The sequence below is a fragment of the Lonchura striata genome, chromosome 15 (assembly GCF_046129695.1).
Source record: "Lonchura striata isolate bLonStr1 chromosome 15, bLonStr1.mat, whole genome shotgun sequence".
Lineage (NCBI taxonomy): Eukaryota > Metazoa > Chordata > Aves > Passeriformes > Estrildidae > Lonchura > Lonchura striata.
In genome coordinates, this window is record NC_134617.1 from 15,385,033 (window position 1) to 15,401,953 (window position 16,921).

The following is a 16,921-nucleotide window of genomic DNA, read 5'->3' on the forward strand; positions in this document are numbered from 1 at the left end:
TGTATCTGTGGGATTCAGGCTTTCCAGTGCTGTAAGAAAGGTCTTCTCAAAGCTGTCCATGCCAGTTCCCCCAAGGACAGAAATTTCTTCTTCATTCCAGCCCAGGCAGGCAGTGGGTGTCCCATCATGCATGAGAGGAGTCCCTAATGTTCCCCAGATCCCACCAGCCTCAGCAGGCAGCTCCCCATGGACCCCAGGGCTGGGGTGAGCCAGCCTGGCAGCCAGGATGGGAAGACAGATCCTTCTCCCAGCAGAGATACAGGGAGAAGGTGGCTGAGACCCCACTGGCAGAGGAACTTCCCAGGGATGCTGGTGACTTCAGCTGGACTCCCAGCATGTGCCAGCCTGGCTGAAGGCTGAGGGCAGCCATGGGGAGACAGCCAGACATAACCACACTTCTTTTCTCCTCTGCACCAAGGCACACAGAAGGGCAGCTGAGGAAGACTGGAGGGGTGGGAGGGGAACACCTACAGCAGCAGGTCCAGACAAGGACCAGGAGCACTCACTCCTACCCTTGCTGTTATTACCATCCCATGGACCCCTGTGGAAGATCCGACCCCCAGGCAAGGCATCCTCACCTAAGGCTCATGCTCCCTGTCACACTCCCAGGGCTAATGAGTGTTTTTGCTAATCACACACCCACACACCTCTGCACGATGGCAAAGGCCACATCCCACTGGCACAGGCTGGCAGTAAAGGCTGTGCCTGATGCTGAATCCCCTTGGCCTGCCCCAGGGCTGCCCACCCCGAGCAGCAGCGGCCGCTGCAGCAGCGGGAGCCGGGGTCCGGCGGGGACAGGCTCCGGCCAGGGCAGCAGCCAGGGCTCGTGCGTCACTGCCAACTTTGAGGCAGCCCAGAAAACAGAGCTAATTCCAGTCCCTACCCTCCTGCCAAGCCATCTGCCTGCCCTGAGACCACCGAGAGGCTCCTGAGCAGCGTTCCGTCATTACCGAGCCATTAGAGAAAGAGGACGAGCAGTGATTGATTATAATGAATGCAAATACCTGCCTTCCGACCCCACATTGGCAGGGCCTGACTAGCTCTCCCACTAAGTAGTACAGTGTGTCCTTCCACAGGCTCTGCAAAGCATTCCCATCCTCCTCAGCCTTTCCACAAGCCATCAGGCACGGCACTGCCCATCTAGACCTGCCCTAGAAAACCATCACATCCAAGATCTGCTTTCCACCAGCCCTGGGGCTCTGCTCTCACCTGCAGATCCTACAGGCTCATATCCAGCACCTGAGCCCGTTGGGAAGGCTTTCCCAGAGTTCTCACCTTCATCAAGACGGCAAAGGACAGTTCCCTAACATCAGGACAGGGAGAGAGAGGGGGGCAGCAGGGTGGGAGCTGAGTGCTCTGTCACAAGTGTGACACATCTCTACTCATCAGGCACGTGTGTCCCATCACAGAGAGGTGCTGTGCCCAGAGACAGCAGCAGCCAGCTCTGCCCAGGAGGTCACCAAAGATGAAGTATTACTCCTGCAAAACCAGAACACATGCTACAGCCTGAAAGGATGAGCTCAGTTGCCCTCCAGAGGCCAGCAAACAGTAGCAGGAATACAGGGAAGGAAGGCACTGTCCTACTGCAGGCAATGGGTGTGGGGCAGGTGGGAGGACCAGAGAGAGCCACTTTGGCCACCAACTGCAACAAAGAGAATTCAAGGACTGTCCAAGCCAGGTAGAGCTGCTGTGGGCAGAAGAACCTTGTCCCTGAGCTGCAACATTCAAGATTAAAATAATGTGCTCCCCTCTAGGACCAATCTTCTGGGGTACCTTATATTTTCCATCCTCTAGAATGGTCAGGGTCATATCCATGGTGGAGCTGGACCATGGGGATTCAACAAGAGCAGTTTTTACTGGCCCTTCAGCCCAGCCTTTGCAGCACACAGCCCAGCTCCAAGCTGCAGCAGCCAAGTTCTGGGAGCATGGTCATTCAGCAGAGAAAGAGCAGCACAGTGATTCATCTTCCTTTTCATCGCTAGCCTACCCTTGCCGTCTCAGTACTCTATCCCCAAAATTTTGGGCAGTTGGAAGACCTCTCCACCACCCCCCAGGGCAGAGACGTTAAGTGCTGAGAGGCGCTGGGGTTCGACTGCTGCACACCCAATTCGGTAGGCAAGCAGACGCCTGGCTGCCAAAGTTTCCAGGGAGATGAGCTTCCTCCAGAGCCTCCCCTCGCCGCACGCATCCGCCGAGCCCCTGCCGAGGACAGGCGTCCTGTGCCATCTGCGCCGGACAGAGCGGCTCACGGCGCCGAGAACACCGCACCAGGGAGCGGGGCACAGCCTCCAAGCGAAGGTTTGGGCACCACAGGGCGGTCCAGCACTTGGGGAGGGGGGGAACTCTCATCCTGGCAGCCTCCTCTGAGCAGCAGAGAGGGGCAGGATGTGCTGGCAGCTCTGCTGCACCCAGCCCAGCGCCGGCAGCGCTGCCCAGGTTGCGCACAGGGCACGGAGCGGGCACGGGAGCAGCCACGGGAGCTGCCAGACAGGCCCGGCAACTCCCGGCTCAGCAGAGGCATTTCCTCACCTCCCAGCACTTTGTCGCTCAGGCTCCTATGCAGTGACAATTCCTCAGACGACCAGAGTCGCCCACGGGCTCGCAGCCTCCCAAACCTGCTGCCCCCACGGATCAGTCTCTGGGAGCTCCTCCTGGCCGAGTGCGTCTCTCAGCTCCGTGTTCCTCCCTGTGTCTGCACCATCACCTGCCCTGGGCCAGCACAGCTGACCTGGGGAAGCCCAGGTACCGTGCCAGGGCCAGCACAGCCCCCATTTACGCTCAGCAGCGTCACACATTGACTCAGGAGGGGAATGGAGATGAGGCAGCTCCAGCAGCAGAATCCAGTGCCCCAAAGCTGGCAAAGCAGCAGCCGCTCTGTGTAGGAGCCGTGCCACATGAGCAGGGGAACTGGCCACCCCCTCAGTCTGCTGGGAGAGCCACCCTCAGCCCAGCAGCACGGTACCAAAACCCATCCCTTGTGGCACTTTGCAGCAGATTTTGGGGTGTGCCAAGTGCTTGAAGGCTCCAGGCCCTGGTGCCCATGGTGCACCTTACACAGCCCAAACGAAGCAGGGAGCTCAGCTGTGGCAGAGCATGGCTCCCTTTTTGCCTGGTGATGCAGTTTATTGCCTCTGTGCTCCCAAGCATGCACCAGTTTCTGATCCAGGTCCAAACCCAAGTCAAGGTGTCGCCTGTGATTTAGAAAGGGCGTTCTGCTTCAGGACCCATATCTAAGGGCTGTCAGCTGGTGGAGCACAAAGAGCCACCAGCAGCAGCTGGGGCCTGGGCTGGGCATGGAGCAGCCCCAGATAGAGAAATCAGCACTGCTAGGATCACTCAGAAGCTGTTTTAGTCTCATCTTACTCATGGAGATCCTTGGGGAGATGCTTTATTTAGTCAAACATTTCTGAAAGGGGGACTGAGAAACAAGCCAGGCTTTGCTGCACACATGGCACAAGTCTGAGAGGGAAAATCTCTGTTGTGTCAGGCACCACTGAAGTCACTTGGACCTGCAGCTTCGGCAGAGCAAAGTTCCAGTTGCCAGTTCCTGGATGGCTCATCTGGGAGACAAGGAGCTGGCCTGGCCTTGAGGACCCAGCCACCCCAGGTCCACTCCAGACCAAATCCTGTATGAGAGGATTTAGGAGAGCACCCAGAATTGTGCCACCCTTGCAAGAGGTCAAAGCTGTCTGCAGCGAGTGACCATTCCCCATCTGCAGAAACTCAAGGCAAGAAGGAAGCAAGTTTTTGCTCTTCTGCAAACCCAAGGAAGTGTGATTTTCTGAAGGTGGTGAGAAATAGTTTCAGACAGCTCTAATTTGTAAGGTGGTGTGTGAGAAAATCCAGCTTTACTGCTCTGTGCTCCACAGCTGTCCTGGGATGAAGGCAGAGTACCATCACCAGCAGCTGGAGCCCACCCACACCCCTCCCCTGTGCCTGCCTGGCTTCCAATGATCTGCAGGATAGTGAAGAAGGATATTTTTGCATGAGCTGCTGGTCCAAAGTTGCCAGTGCTATTTCAGGCAGCAACACCTACACTGTAATCCAAAGGGCTGTATTTTCCAGCGGGCACTTCAAAATCCGACCTCTCTCCTCCCCTCACAGGCCAGCTCTAACCAACCTGCTCCAGGATAAACAGCTCCCAGCATTATGTGGCCACCGAGGCCAATGCCACAGCCTCAGCACGTTCCTGATTCCCACTAGGACCAAGACACCTTCGGACTGGAAATAAAATAAACACCTCATCTCACAAGAAGTACCAGTTACAACAACAGGTCCTCTGCCTGCAAATCCTCCCAGGGATCTGCCAGCACCAGATTACCTGCCCAGGCTAAGCTAGCTAATCCCACAGGCGAGCAGCAGACCTCGTCCTGGAGCTCAGCAGCGTTTTCGGTGAGGTGCTTCAGGAGACGTACAAGCTCTAATTAAAGCTACTTTGCAACTCGCTGCATATGGAGGAAGGAAGACATTTGTTCCTCTGCGAAAGCAGAGATCAGAGCCTGGACAGGTTAAATCCACACTCTCCTGTGTACAAAATATCCGCCATAAAGCTTTTGCACAGGTAGAGGGGATTCACACAGAGTGGAAAGCAGATGCTGACACAAGCCACCCCTAAAGATCAGGAGGATGAGGACCACAAGCCCCTTTCTAGATTCAGATCAGGAGTTGTTCCAGTGGGGATAATGTCACCAGCTCCTTCACCAATGAGAGCCAGCGCCGTGTCTTGCACTTATTTCCTCCTCCTTGATCTGTGTGTGTAGGCACAGAGGAGATATGAGACCATCCAAAACTAAGGAGCTAGAAGATACAAAGAAAAGAGACAGGAGGAGAAGCAATAACAGGAATCGTTATATAACAGTATGAAAAAAGCCCCAATAATACTCCCAGTGCAAAAGAGGTTTTAAGATGGACAAGTGGGTGGTGAGACCTGCAGGATGCCAGGCCCCAGGACCAGCTGCTCCCTGTGTGCCAGAGGGATGAAAACCATAGCTGGACAGAGCTGCAGAGGCTGCACCCCTCTGGGGTTTGCAGGTGGGAAGATTCAGCCTTCAGAGCCTGCCCAGCAGTGAGATGGCCGAAGTGAGAATCCCCCTCCCTGGATCTCTGCTCAGGGGACACACAAGAAGCAGCCCAGCTCAGACCCCACACACAGCAGGCACGCAGACTGGCATTCCTGGTCTGTCCCCCATATCCCAGGCCATCCTTCTCTCACCTCAGTCCTCCTGGCTCTGCTCAGAGAGGGTCTGGGTCCCATGCAGAGTCTCAGCACCCACTTTCTCTCCTCTAAGTGACATGTGCAAACAGCAGAGACTGCTCCTTGGACAGAGACATGGATGCTCCCATCACACTCTAGTCCTGCATCGCATCCCGGACCTCGGCACGCAGCAAGAGCAGGAGACACACAGCATCTTAGCCGGTGAGAAGGGGATGAATCACTGGAAAACAGACCCAGGCACAGAGCCAGAGCAGGGAGAAGATAGTCCTGTGAGGCCTCCATCTTTGGGAGTGGGGGGATTGGAGTGATCAGAGCCACAAGGTCCTCCCTTCCCGCTCAGAAGTGACCCCACCATCTGTCCCCCAGCTCCGTAACATCCCTCATACAGCTGCAGCCCAGCTGTCCCTCAGAGTGCTCCTCGTGCCTGGACATTCACCCCCTGCCAGCTCTGGAGTTCTCACTACCCCTGTGTGCAGCAAGAATGGGAAATACCCCTTCACCCTTTTGGATCTCCCCTCCCAGCACAAACCACAGAGCAGGAAGGCAAACCGTGGTTTCCCAGTTCACACATCTTTCCAGCAGCTCGGGTGCTACAAATCAGAAGATCCCGCCAGGAAAGTCACCTTCAGAAGTAACCTCCCAGCTGGACCAAGAGCATGAAGTGCTCAGGGAACCACCAGTTCAGCAAGCTGAGGCTCCCATTTCATCTTCATCACCAAAGCAAACCACAGCTATGACATTTCCCAACCACCAGATTTTATTTTTCCTTTGGAATCTGCCATCGAGCTCTGCTGAGACAAGGCTCCCACCAATCTGCAGTGTCCCTCAGCCAGGGAGGCGAATCAGCCCATCAGAGCCACACAGAAACAAAAGCATCAGCTCCAAGGAGGTGTCACGACAGAATGACAACCCTTAACTTGTTGTTACATCAGCCCACACATTAACGCTTTGGGCCTGAGCCAGGATGCCACAGAACAGCCTCCATTCCCCTTAAAGTCAAACCCTGCTGCTCAGAGATGCACAAGTTCAGAATCCTTTTTTGATCTTAAAAAAAAAAAAAAAAAAAAAAAAAAAAAAGGCAATAAAAGCCACGTACCTTTTGCTGTGTTTTTCCCTGACAATGAGACCACAGTCCTGAGAAATTCCCCCATTTACTTTTCTCTTGTCTTTACCACAGCTCTTTCACTAAATCCTCTCTGTCCACGATGGCCCATATACAGATGAACATGAAATTAGTGTCTCCCAAATTAGTTTTCTTGCACACAGTCCTAGCCCATTTTCCTCAACAACATATTATGATGTGGAAGGTTCCACCTTTCTCCCAGGAAATGCAAGCTTCTAAATTTATCTTTTGGATAACTAAAAAAAGAGACAGGTCTAGCTTTCACAATGCGGGGTCAGCAGTCCCAAATGGCAGAGTATTTGCCCCAGAAACACACAGTTAATACCACAACAACCACCACAGAGCAGTACACATATGGTCATTACAGAGCTAAGTATAACTTGACAAAGTACCTCGCTTTTAATGAGGCAAAAGGCCAATTAACCTTATGAGAATGCAGTGTATTAACATTGAGTGGGGAGCCTGGATTCCCTGGAGGTACACCCTGTATATCCTCATAACACACCAAAAACGAGGAATTCAAACCCTTGCTGAGGGCACGGCACGGCGCTCAGAGCTCTCCGGGTTAACACCGTCCTTCTCCAGATTTTCTGACACAGTATCCAGCATTCAGGCTGGATGAAGGGCCAGCCGTGCATTTTTGTCAGCTCAGATCCAAACCCTGGGAAAATGCAGGCATTGTCCTCGCCTGGTCCCCACCGCCCAGCCCTTCGCAGGTGTTCACCTGCCAGAGGACAGCAAGGAAAATCCAGGAACAAAAGCGGGGACGCTCCGGCGGGCACTTCCCGTTGAAGTCATTTCATAACCGCGTTTCCAGAGGTGCTGGAAGAACAGCACAAGCCACCGCACGAGAGCCGTGATCGGAAACACCGAAATGCGCGGAACGAACAAAAGAAAAAACAACTTCCCCCCCTCGCGAGGCCGTTATTTTGGAAGACGCAAAACTTCCCCGCTCTTAGGGCGCACCTGGAGCGCTGCCCCTGTCCCAGCCCCGCATCCCGGGCCCGGCCCCCTCCGCAGCAGGGAACGCGCCCGGGGCGGGGGTCGCGGCCGGAGTGACCGGAGCCCCCGCAGGCCGGCAGCTCTCCCGGCAGGGCTGCCACGGCCGAGGCCCCCGAGGGGAGAGGCACCGGGGCGCTGGGACCGCGCTGAGCCCGAGGGCTCCCGCGCGGCATCACCGAGCGCCGGGCGGCCGCGGGCTGCGGGCACTCCCCGCACCGGGCCCGGGTCTGCGCTGCTGGCGCGGCGCCGGGCTGGGGCTACCGGCCCTTGAGCCGGGCGAGCGAGGAGCGCCGGGGCCGGGGAATGGGGGGAGCGCGGCTGCGGCGGCCGGGCCGCGCGGAGCTCATCGTATCGTATCGTATCCTATCGTATCGCACCGCGCCGCATCGCATCGCATCTCCCCCGGTGCAGGCGCGGCTCCCGGGGCCCACCGGGGGCGAAGTGGGGGGATGATCGCCGGGCGCCTGTCCCCCGTAGGTCCCAGCGGTACGGACCTGTCGCCCCGCGCCTGCCCGGGACGCGGGCCAGCGCTCCCGCCGCCGCTCCGCCATCGCCCCCCGCCGCCCCCCGCCGCCGCGGCGCGGCCCGTACCGCAGTCGGCGCAGAGGATCCGCGCCACGTCCCGCTTGAGGTTCTTGCCGCTGGTGTCGAGCGGAGCGAAGGCGGTGCGGAAGACGAGCGGCTCCTCGGTGGGCTCCAGGAAGAAGATGTAGCGGTGGTTGCGCTTCACTTTGAAGCAGGGCGCCTTGGAGCCCACGCTGATGAGCTGCTCCCGCTGCAGCCCCCCGCTGTTGAGGGGCCACAGGTCGAGCACCTTGACCAAGACCCCCCCGGCGGGCCCGGCGCCGCGGCTGTCATTGCCGCCGGCGGGGGGGCCCACGGACTGCACCTTGCCCTCCAGCACCACCGCCGCCGTGTACGCCTGGTCCTGCACCGACTTGAGGCTGGGCGAGTAGCAGGCGAGGGAGACGCCGAAGAGCAGCATGGAGAAGCCGGGCGCCGGGTCGCGCCTCATGCCGCCGGCTGCCGCTCGCTGCCCGCCGGCCCTGCGGCGGCGGCCGGGCTGCGGGGCCGGGCTGCGGGGCTGCGGCGCGGCGGGCGCGGCGGGGCGGAGCGGAGCGGCGCGACGCGGGGCGGCACGGCACGGCACGGCACGGGGCGGCACGGCACGGCGCGGGGTGGCACGGCACGGTACGGCACGGCACCGGCACGGCACGGAGCGGCACCGGCACGGCACGGCAGCGGCACGGCCTGGCGCGGCACCGGCACAGGCACTGGCGCGGCGCGGCGCGGGGAGGAGGAGGCGGGATGCTCCCTCAGCTGCCCCTGCCCCCGGGATGCTGACCCCCGCACCCCCCCGGAAAGGTGATTCCCTGCCCGGGGACTCCCCCCGGGGATGCCCGCTGCGGTGGGGATCCCCGCGTCCCTGGGGGTCCCCGGGGATGGAGGCAGATCGCGTTCCCTCCATCCGCCCATGGAGCCAACCGAGGCGTTGGCAGAACCCCCCTTTTCCCCGCAGAGGCGATCAAAGATGCGCTCATTTGGGGGCGGCTGCAGGTGACACGGGGGTTCCGCGATGCGCAGGGCCCGGGAGCCGGGGATTCCTCTTTCCCGATGGTTTTATGGAGCTGGGAGATTTGTGCCCGAGATTCCCTGCACACCTGAAGGAAAGACATTAACATAGAGACAAACGGAACACGCAGTGGCCGAGGAGACAAAGCCGCCTTTCATGCCTGTTCCTGCTGCCTCTCTTTAATAAACAAATGCTTTTCCCTGCAGTGGCTTCCAGGAGGAGTCGCTTTAAGCTCCAAAATGTGCTTGTTTGGGTTTATTCCCGAGGCTGATCCTGAAGCATCTGCACTCGCAAAGCCTCGCTTGCCCAGGCGGTGCGAAAGGGAGCTGAAATGCTCAATTAGCAGCAGCGGGGGATTTTGTGGTTGTTGCTGCACTGGATTCTGTGTTGAAGGGGAGCGGCCATAGTCCCATCCCACGGAGGTGACCTGGAGGCAGAAGGGCGATGGCTCTGGGCACAGACTGCAACAGTCCCTGTGCTTTAGGGCCCCGAGGAAACCCCTCAGCAAACCTCAAGGGATGAGTCTTCGAGCCCACTCTCTTTGAGTGAGAGCAAAGGAGCACAGATGGCAGGACCTGGATTTGCTTCCATTTAACATAGCGCAGCCAGAACCGTCAGGAAAAACGGGAAAGGAGCAGAGCCGCTGTGCCCAGCCCAGCCCAGGCATGGGGCGTAGCCTCTGCTCGTGTTTCCCCGGCTCGGGGCGGGAGGCAGCGCTGTCCCACCCTGGCACAAGAGGGCACAGCCCCAGCACACGCACCCGGGGCTCTGGTGCCAGCCAGGACCGCTGCTCTTCCCCTCTCCGGGACTGCTGACAGCTCTCGGAGCAGCGTTGCCATTGCAGGGCCGTGGTGCACCGGGAGCCCCGCAGCGTGCCCACAGCAGGGCTCGGGGACCATTTACTTCTGGTGCACATTTCCTCTCGCTAAGCGTGATTCTCTGCGGCTTTTTGGTCTCAGATGTTTCCGAAGGCTTTCTCTTTCCCCCTGACTGGTGACCACGCAGAACTGCAGAGAAATGCAGGTGGAGGTAGAAGGGACCAGAAGTGTTTCCCACGGCAGAGGGAAGAACAGTATTTTAGATTCAGGAAGCTGCTCAGAGGAGCAGGGAAACCACCTGACTTCTCTCTTCTTTTGACATAAATCTCTGTGGAATTTCCCCTTTCCCTATCATTTTGTTCAGACAGCAACTGAGGTTCTGCCTGAATAGGAAGGATATACCCGATAGCATCACTTCATCTGGAGCTCGCCTGCTCTACCCTGCCCCTCAGCAGAAAGGGCAGTTTCATGCCCAGGCAGCTGAGTTGCTAATCCTTGTCTGTTTTTGCAGGCTGAAATCCCAGCGGGACCACCGCAGTTCTCCAGGTGAGTAATTCAGTGCAAGATACCTGTGAGGCCTCTGGGGAAATTTTGAAAAATTCAGGTTTTCTTTATCTCTGGGGTATTTTGAAGTCCCGAACACTTAGGCTCAAACAAGGGCACTGGTCACATCTGCTTTCAGCAGTATTTTTCCTGTTGTTCAACCTAACTCTTGTGAAGTCAACTGGTTTTCATCACTTGAGACAGCTGCTTTTCTCTTAAATTTCAGAAATGGTTTAGGACTAAATCCCTCTCCCCCCATTATGCAGTTTTTCCCATAAAGAAAAATCATTATTTTCTATAGGTCCTTGGGCATTTTGACATATGAAATAAATAAAGCAAGGTCCTTGGTACAGTTACCAGAACAACCTGAACACTGGCTTTGAGAGAATTAAGCTTAAATAACCGATTTTAAAAATACTTTCCTTCAGACTAGGGTAACTGTTGGCAGGGACCCCAGGAAGGTCTGTGGTCTGTTTTAATTTACCCAAAGCCCACCTCTCCTCTACCTCCCCACTGTGAAAACCCATCATACTTGCTATCCTGGCAGAGATGGAGAATCTGAGCTCAGCCTGGATGCCACCCCAGAGTTCAGCAGCACCATCAGAGATTTTCGTTCCTCAGGTAATTGTTCTGGGGGCTGTTTTTTCTTTTACCTCCTTTAATTTTGTTCCTGCAATTTCCCAGAGATGCCTGAACACAAAGCACCTCTCAGGTCTCTCTTGCCCTCTGCCAAGGGAGCTCCTGGCACAGAGCCCTGCCTGGTGCAGATGCCACACAGGGCAGTGTCCCAGTGTCCCTCCCTTCTTCAGGGAGCCCTGCAGCTCTTCTGCAAGGACAGGTGTTGACCTCCAGCAGCACAGGCAGGCGAGCTGTCCTTGTTCAGCATCCTCCACAGGCTGCAGATGCTCAGCCTCCTCTGTGTCAGTTGAAGGTCTGCTCCTGCAAATCCCATGTGGGGCTTTTGGTGTAAGGAGGAACAAAGCAGAGTCACAGAACGTGCTGAGCTGGAAGGGGAAGCATTGAGTCCAACATCTGGCTCTGCACAAGACATCCCAACAACTCACCCTGTGCCTGAGAGCATTTTCCAAATGCTCTAGAGCTCTGGCAGCTTTGGGGGCATGCCCATTCCCTGGGGAGCCTTGGCAGTGCCCAGTACCCTCTGTAGGAAGAACTTTTTCCTGATATCCAGCCTAAGACAGGTCCAGCCATTCCCTGTGTCATCCAGCATGGGGCTGTGCTAAGCTCTTGCCCATTTCAGGCCAACCTCAGAACCATGAATGCATTGCAAGGTGCCCCCCCACCTCCCACAGCCCTTCCCAGCACCAGCTGTATCCTGCAGGGAGCCCCAAGCCCTGCTGGTGTGCAGGTGGTAAATACAGGAGACACCATCCCATACCCCAGCCAAGGGAACATTGCTTTCCCTCTCTATGGGACATTCCTGTCGGAATCTGAGGTATTGATGATTCCCAGATTGTAAAAAGTCTCTGTCTTTCTGCCCCACTGCCAAAGCAGAAGCCATAATTGGTCTGTGCTGGTTTCCAGGTTGTTTATTCTGTTTATCTCTCACATGTTCTGCTGCCCTGCCCAGCTCTGTCCTGCAGGGCAGCGTGTGGGGCTCTGCCCTCAGTGGGATGTTACAAACATTAAATACCAGAAACTCCCTGGGCTGGATTTACAATCACGTGCCAATATCTGTCACCTACGTTGGACAGTGTGTCCCCAGCCTGAACCAACAGAAAAATGCCAACACCACAGTGAAACATGGGGGGCATGAAGAAGGAGAAAAAGGACAAGACACACCCAATTTCCTCCATCTTGTCCCTTTTGGACCTCTCATCTAGAATCCTAAAATTTTACTTTTGCGCCCGTGCCACACTTAATTATTACTTATATCAAACACTCAGAGTTTGTAATTCATCCTGTTAGGTTGAAAACTCTTTTCCATGGACAGAGATCACAGCCAGTGTCTCTGGGGGCTCTCTCCAGGGGGGTTCCTGACCCCTGCCAGGGTCCCAGACCTGCCAGAGGGAAGCTCTGGATTCCCACAATTCCTTGCCTGCAATAATCAGGTGTTTTACAAAAGCCCCACAAATGCCATCAAATCCATTGCAAACAGTTTTTCCCACCTCCATGTCTTCTCTGCAAGGATTTGGCTTGTTCAGTTTGGGGATGCCCATGGAGAGCATCAGTGCCCCATGTGGGCAGGAGCCAGCCCTTCACCAGGACACCCCAGACTCCTGGCACCAGGGGGACACCACCAGAGCCTGAGGTGAAATGAGAAAAGCAGGTGATAAATGATGAACACAGGAATTGTATGGAAAAAGCAAAGCCCAGCGCTCAGTCTGAGACTCCAACCTGGACATTGACTAACCACAGAATCAGAGAATGGCTCAGATTTGAAGAAAACTTAAAAATCATCTACTTCTACATATCTCCTTCCTGTTAATGTCAACTTCCAGGCCAGAGGAAAGCAGAACTGAGGGTTGTAGCTGCAGGCACCGGTGCTGTCTCTCCCAGAAATGGAGCATCCTAGCACAGAGGCCTGATCCAGCCAGCCATCCTTCCCTCAGCTGGGAATGCATCAACTCACTGTAATTCCATGAGATGCTCAACAGTCCAAAGAAAAGTTGAGAACATTTGCTTTAGGGAGAAAAAGCAGGACTTTATTATGATGGAACCCACCCCAAAAAATACTTTATCTCTTGGCACATGATGATCAAAGGGAAAAAGTCAAGAGCAAGCTGTTTCCTCCATCTGGGAGAGAAGCTGTTAGGGCTCCCTCCAGCCCCTTTCCCCTGACATATTCACCTAGGCAGTAGAAAGGAAAAAATCTACTCATCCTTCAAGGAAATGTGTGCCTTTTTTATTTGCTGCCCTCCCCGAGAAACTCATTCACTCCTTGTCCACCCACACAAGCAGGAATGATGAATGAAAAACAAACCATAAACAATTCAGCCTTCCCTTTTCCCTCCCAGCCTTCCAATCAGATGTTCCAGCCCGTGCCTCAGCACCCAGATTTTGCCCGTTGATCATTCCGATCGCGTGCCTTGGCTCGCCACGCCGCTCACACGCGGCGTTCCTCGGATACAGACAGCATCCAACACATTCCTCAGCAGCTCCAGCTCCAGGAGGCCTTCCCTCAGGGTGCAGGAGACAGGGGAGCCTCTGCAGGGCACCACAGGGTTCCTCTGGTGGGACTGGCAGAGGGGGACACTGGCAGGGAGCTGATGATCAGCCAGGCAGATCTTCGTGTCCTCCAGATGGACAGCGCTGCCTCGGTACTGAGATGTGTCACCAGAAAGATGACAGGGTGAAAAATGGCACCAGTCCCACAGGATGGTGTATCCCAGCCTCCAGCCCTCCACTGAGAGACCCCTTCGTCCCAGAGATTCTCCCTGGACTGGATTTCGCTGCCAGCTGCGCTGATGTTTCTCTCTCTGTCTCTCCCTTCTCTCCACACAACCTCCTTACACCCCCCTGTGTATCAAATAACAATTGCAGCCATACCAGGGCACCAGGTATGTCTGTGCACCTCTGAATTCCCTTCGAAGGCAAAGTCCCCACCCACTTTTGCCTGTTTTGTGTATTTTTATGTAAAAATATGCTGAGTGGGTGTATGCCTTATTACATGTGTGGGAAACATGGGGAATGAGGACTTGAGGTACCACCACAATAAAAGAGAGGGACAAGGCTCTTCGGCTGGCTTTGCCCTTGATTCCCTGTTTAAATATAATTTGCCATTGTTAGAAAAGTGACCCTCTCCAAATTACTTCTGAGATCCAGGAGACCATTTCTGCAGCAACAAGTTACTGCTTGTAGGCAGCCTGTGGCTGGAAAAATGCCCTTGATATTACAGAAATGGTAACTTGTTTAATAGATCCAAATAAATAGGAAAGCCCAGGAGCTCGGGTGGCAGCTTCTGAGCCCTGTACTGAGAGGTGCACAGACCTTAAGGCAAGGCTAAATATAGGTCCCACAAACCAGAACAACAGAGCTTTTACTGAGAAGATAATCAAGCCCTGGAGGAAACTACATGATATAAAGCTTAGATTTAAAATAAATGTGAAATGAGTTGGTGGATTCGGGACTAGTTCCTTATGGAAAAGTTTTCATATCAGAAAAAAAAAATCGTTTGGTGAAATGGGCTCTTTAATTAGCAGTTTCAGCAAGAAGCTGGAGGATTGGAAGGGTTCTGGAGCCCCATCCCTCACCTCTCCATCTTGCCCTTTGCAAGGAGAGCTGGGATCAGGGGAGGGGTGGGCTGTTCCAGGCTGCTGTGTGTAAGGGGATGAAGAGGAGCCCAGTTTGCACTCCTTGTGCTCCCCTGTTACCATGCACTTTCCCAAGAACTTCCTGAATTCTCCAAAAGCAACACCCAGGGCAGCAGGTGCAGGAAATCCACAGCTCAGGCCTGGGCACAGGACTGATGTCCATGGCTCCGTGCACACCAGGCTCTCATCCTCCACCCTCCAGTGGCCAGGCTGCAGCCACTGGGACTGTCCAAACCAGCCAGATCCTCAATGCAACATCCCAGCTGTGATGCCCAGAGAGGGAGGCTGGATCCCATCCAGCAGGGCACACCATGGCACTGCCATGTCCTCACCCAGCTCTCCTTCAGCCAGCTAAATGGATGCAAATTAAAAAATAAGACCAAGTTGTTGTTCCTTTTTCCCCTTAATTCTTCCCTTGCTTCATCTCACACTGTAATCTTGTGGTTTGCAATTAAATTGTGTCTTTATGTCTCCTTTCCTCAACAAGTTAATGAAAATGACTTTTGCTCCAAGGTGGAGCATGAATGTCTCACTCTGTGCTGAGCACGAGAGCAAGGCACTGGGCCCAGGAGGAACAGAAGCTCCTGCTTCTCTGGGGAGTGATGGGTTCAGTCGGGCTCCTGAGCCCCTCCAAGCATCTGAGCCTCAAGTTTCCATTTTCAGCTCCATTTTCAGCTCCTTCTCCTCCTTGCAGAGCCTGTGCAACAGCAGTGGGAGGTTACAAATGGAGCGAGGCAGCTCATCTGCTGCATCTCGCTCGTGTGATCCGTGGGCACACACGTGCACGTGCTGGATCCTCCCTCCCCGGGCACTCCAAGGCTCTCCCAACACACCCAAGGCCACGCTGCTTTCTTGGGCTGCAGCTCCCTCCTCAGCCCTTTGCTGTGCACGTCCTGCCTGGAGCTGAGGACACATCCAGCACCACGTGCATCTGCACTGAAATTAACCCTGCAGAGCCAGGGACAGCAGTTTGTATTTCCTCAGCCAAAATTCATCCCCTGGGAAGGATGCCAGGCCAGCTCTGCCAAGACAGAGGCTTCAGTGGGAGTCTCTGCTTGCTGCAGGAGTGATGGGGCACTGACATCACCTGCCTTACCTGCCCCAGGGGTGCTGCTCCTGCCTCTCTCTCCTCTCCTGAAGGCTGGATCACACACACAGACTCACTGGGACAGGGACACAGGCACTAAAAGGAGGGATGATGGGAGGTGGTCTAGTTTAGTCTGTCTGAGAGGAAGTTTAGGGCTGAGTTAATGGCTAAAAGCTACCTGGAGGGCAGATACAAAGGCAACAGAGCCAAAGTCCCCTCGTTGGGGCATGTCACACAGGGCAGTGGCTCTTTAGTGCAGCTTGGGAGGCTGAGGGTGAATATCCATGTGATCTTTCTTTCCTAGGAGGTGGTGTAAACCTAGGAGAGCACACAGCATGGGGACAGGGGTCCTTCATTGTTTGGGGTTGATGAAGCTGTGGTCACCCTGACCTAGTGCTGACAACAGTCATGGTGCAAGCAGGCACCACCAGGAGCATCCCAGGGCTCCCATCCCACTGTCCCTTCCAGGACCCCGAGGCTCTGGGACCTGTGAGCTCTAACCAGGCTGGCATGGCTGTTTCTGAGCCCCCAGCTAGTGGGATAATGCTGGCTGCCCATGGCACAACACACAGGAGTCACTCCTGTTCTCCTTCCAGGAGTCACTGCTTCATGCAGGGAAGCAATGGGGACCTGAGTGAGGCACTTCAGAGCAGGGGTCTGGCACACCCCTCTTGTTTCCTCAGGCTGGGGATGGCCAGGGAGGCAGCAGGAGCCTTGGCTCTGATCTGAGGGGAGCCTGTCCCTAATCCCCCAACAAGCCCTGTGCACACCCATTTCTTTGGGGACACTCCCTGGACTGAGTGGGGGAGGAGGTGGTGTGGGCTACTCTCCAGTCTCAGTGAGAAATGCCCAACAGCAAAAAGCTTCATAAACTATCTGTTTTAACAAGGCAGAGTAAAAAGAGAAATATCAAGGGCAAATAAGCCTCATACCCCTTCAGATGCAGAGCACCCTGCATTCGTGCAGTGTGGGATGGACCCAGGATGGATTTTCCCCAGTGCTGCACATATCCCTTCCCTGGAGAGAAGTTCTTCCTTTTTGGTTCCTCAAGCTATTATAGATCCCTCTTTTTATTCTGTCTTATTAAGGCAGCTGTTTTATGATGCCATTTGCTGTCAGGCCTTCCATACTGAGATGCAGAATTAACCCCCTCTCACAGGTGCCAGAGCCCCTTTCCTTCCCAGCCCCCTGCACTGCTTTGCCCAGAACAAAGGTCTGTGATGCTGTGCTGGCTGCAGACTGTCCCACAAGTCTCCAGCAAAGCCAGTTTACTAATGCTTCTGGTTTAT

At 55.3% G+C, this 16,921-nt stretch overlaps 2 protein-coding genes and 1 long non-coding RNA gene across 4 annotated transcripts in view; 2 read left to right on the forward strand and 1 right to left on the reverse strand.

Moving 5' to 3' along the window:
* The window catches only part of NRG2 (neuregulin 2), a 154,476-nt gene extending 146,098 nt beyond the window's left edge, over window positions 1–8,378 (reverse strand). Inside the window, exon 1 of one of the 2 annotated variants that reach the window (XM_031506032.2) lies at window positions 7,932–8,378. In XM_031506032.2, coding sequence (XP_031361892.1) covers window positions 7,932–8,355 — 424 coding nt within the window. In that variant the 5' untranslated portion in view covers window positions 8,356–8,378. The remainder of the gene's footprint in view (window positions 1–7,931) is intronic. The other variant, XM_021531870.3, reaches the window with a different exon arrangement.
* LOC144247139 (uncharacterized) lies at window positions 8,354–15,016 on the forward strand. The gene is made up of 5 exons (XM_077786741.1): window positions 8,354–8,405; window positions 8,455–8,531; window positions 10,243–10,277; window positions 10,822–10,895; window positions 12,421–15,016. The coding sequence occupies exons 1-5, from the start codon at window positions 8,354–8,356 to the stop codon at window positions 12,540–12,542; spliced, it is 360 nt and encodes a 119-aa protein (XP_077642867.1). The 3' UTR covers window positions 12,543–15,016.
* LOC116184128 (uncharacterized) lies at window positions 8,547–9,118 on the forward strand. Its single transcript, XR_004148868.2, has 2 exons — window positions 8,547–8,705; window positions 8,860–9,118. It is a non-coding gene; the product is annotated as an uncharacterized LOC116184128 (long non-coding RNA).
* Window positions 15,017–16,921: the final 1,905 nt, after the last annotated feature.

What these genes read in the sequence shown, in the direction of transcription:
- LOC144247139 (XM_077786741.1), top strand. Translation starts at nt 8,354, where the DNA reads ATGCCGCCGGCTGCCGCTCGCTGCCCGCCGGCCCTGCGGCGGCGGCCG. An exon ending in CCTGCGGCGGCGGCCGGGCT is followed by an intron (nt 8,406 to 8,454) that starts GCGGGGCCGGGC and finishes GGCGGGGCGGAG; the next exon opens with CGGAGCGGCGCGACGCGGGG. An exon ending in GGACCACCGCAGTTCTCCAG is followed by an intron (nt 10,278 to 10,821) that starts GTGAGTAATTCA and finishes CTATCCTGGCAG; the next exon opens with AGATGGAGAATCTGAGCTCA.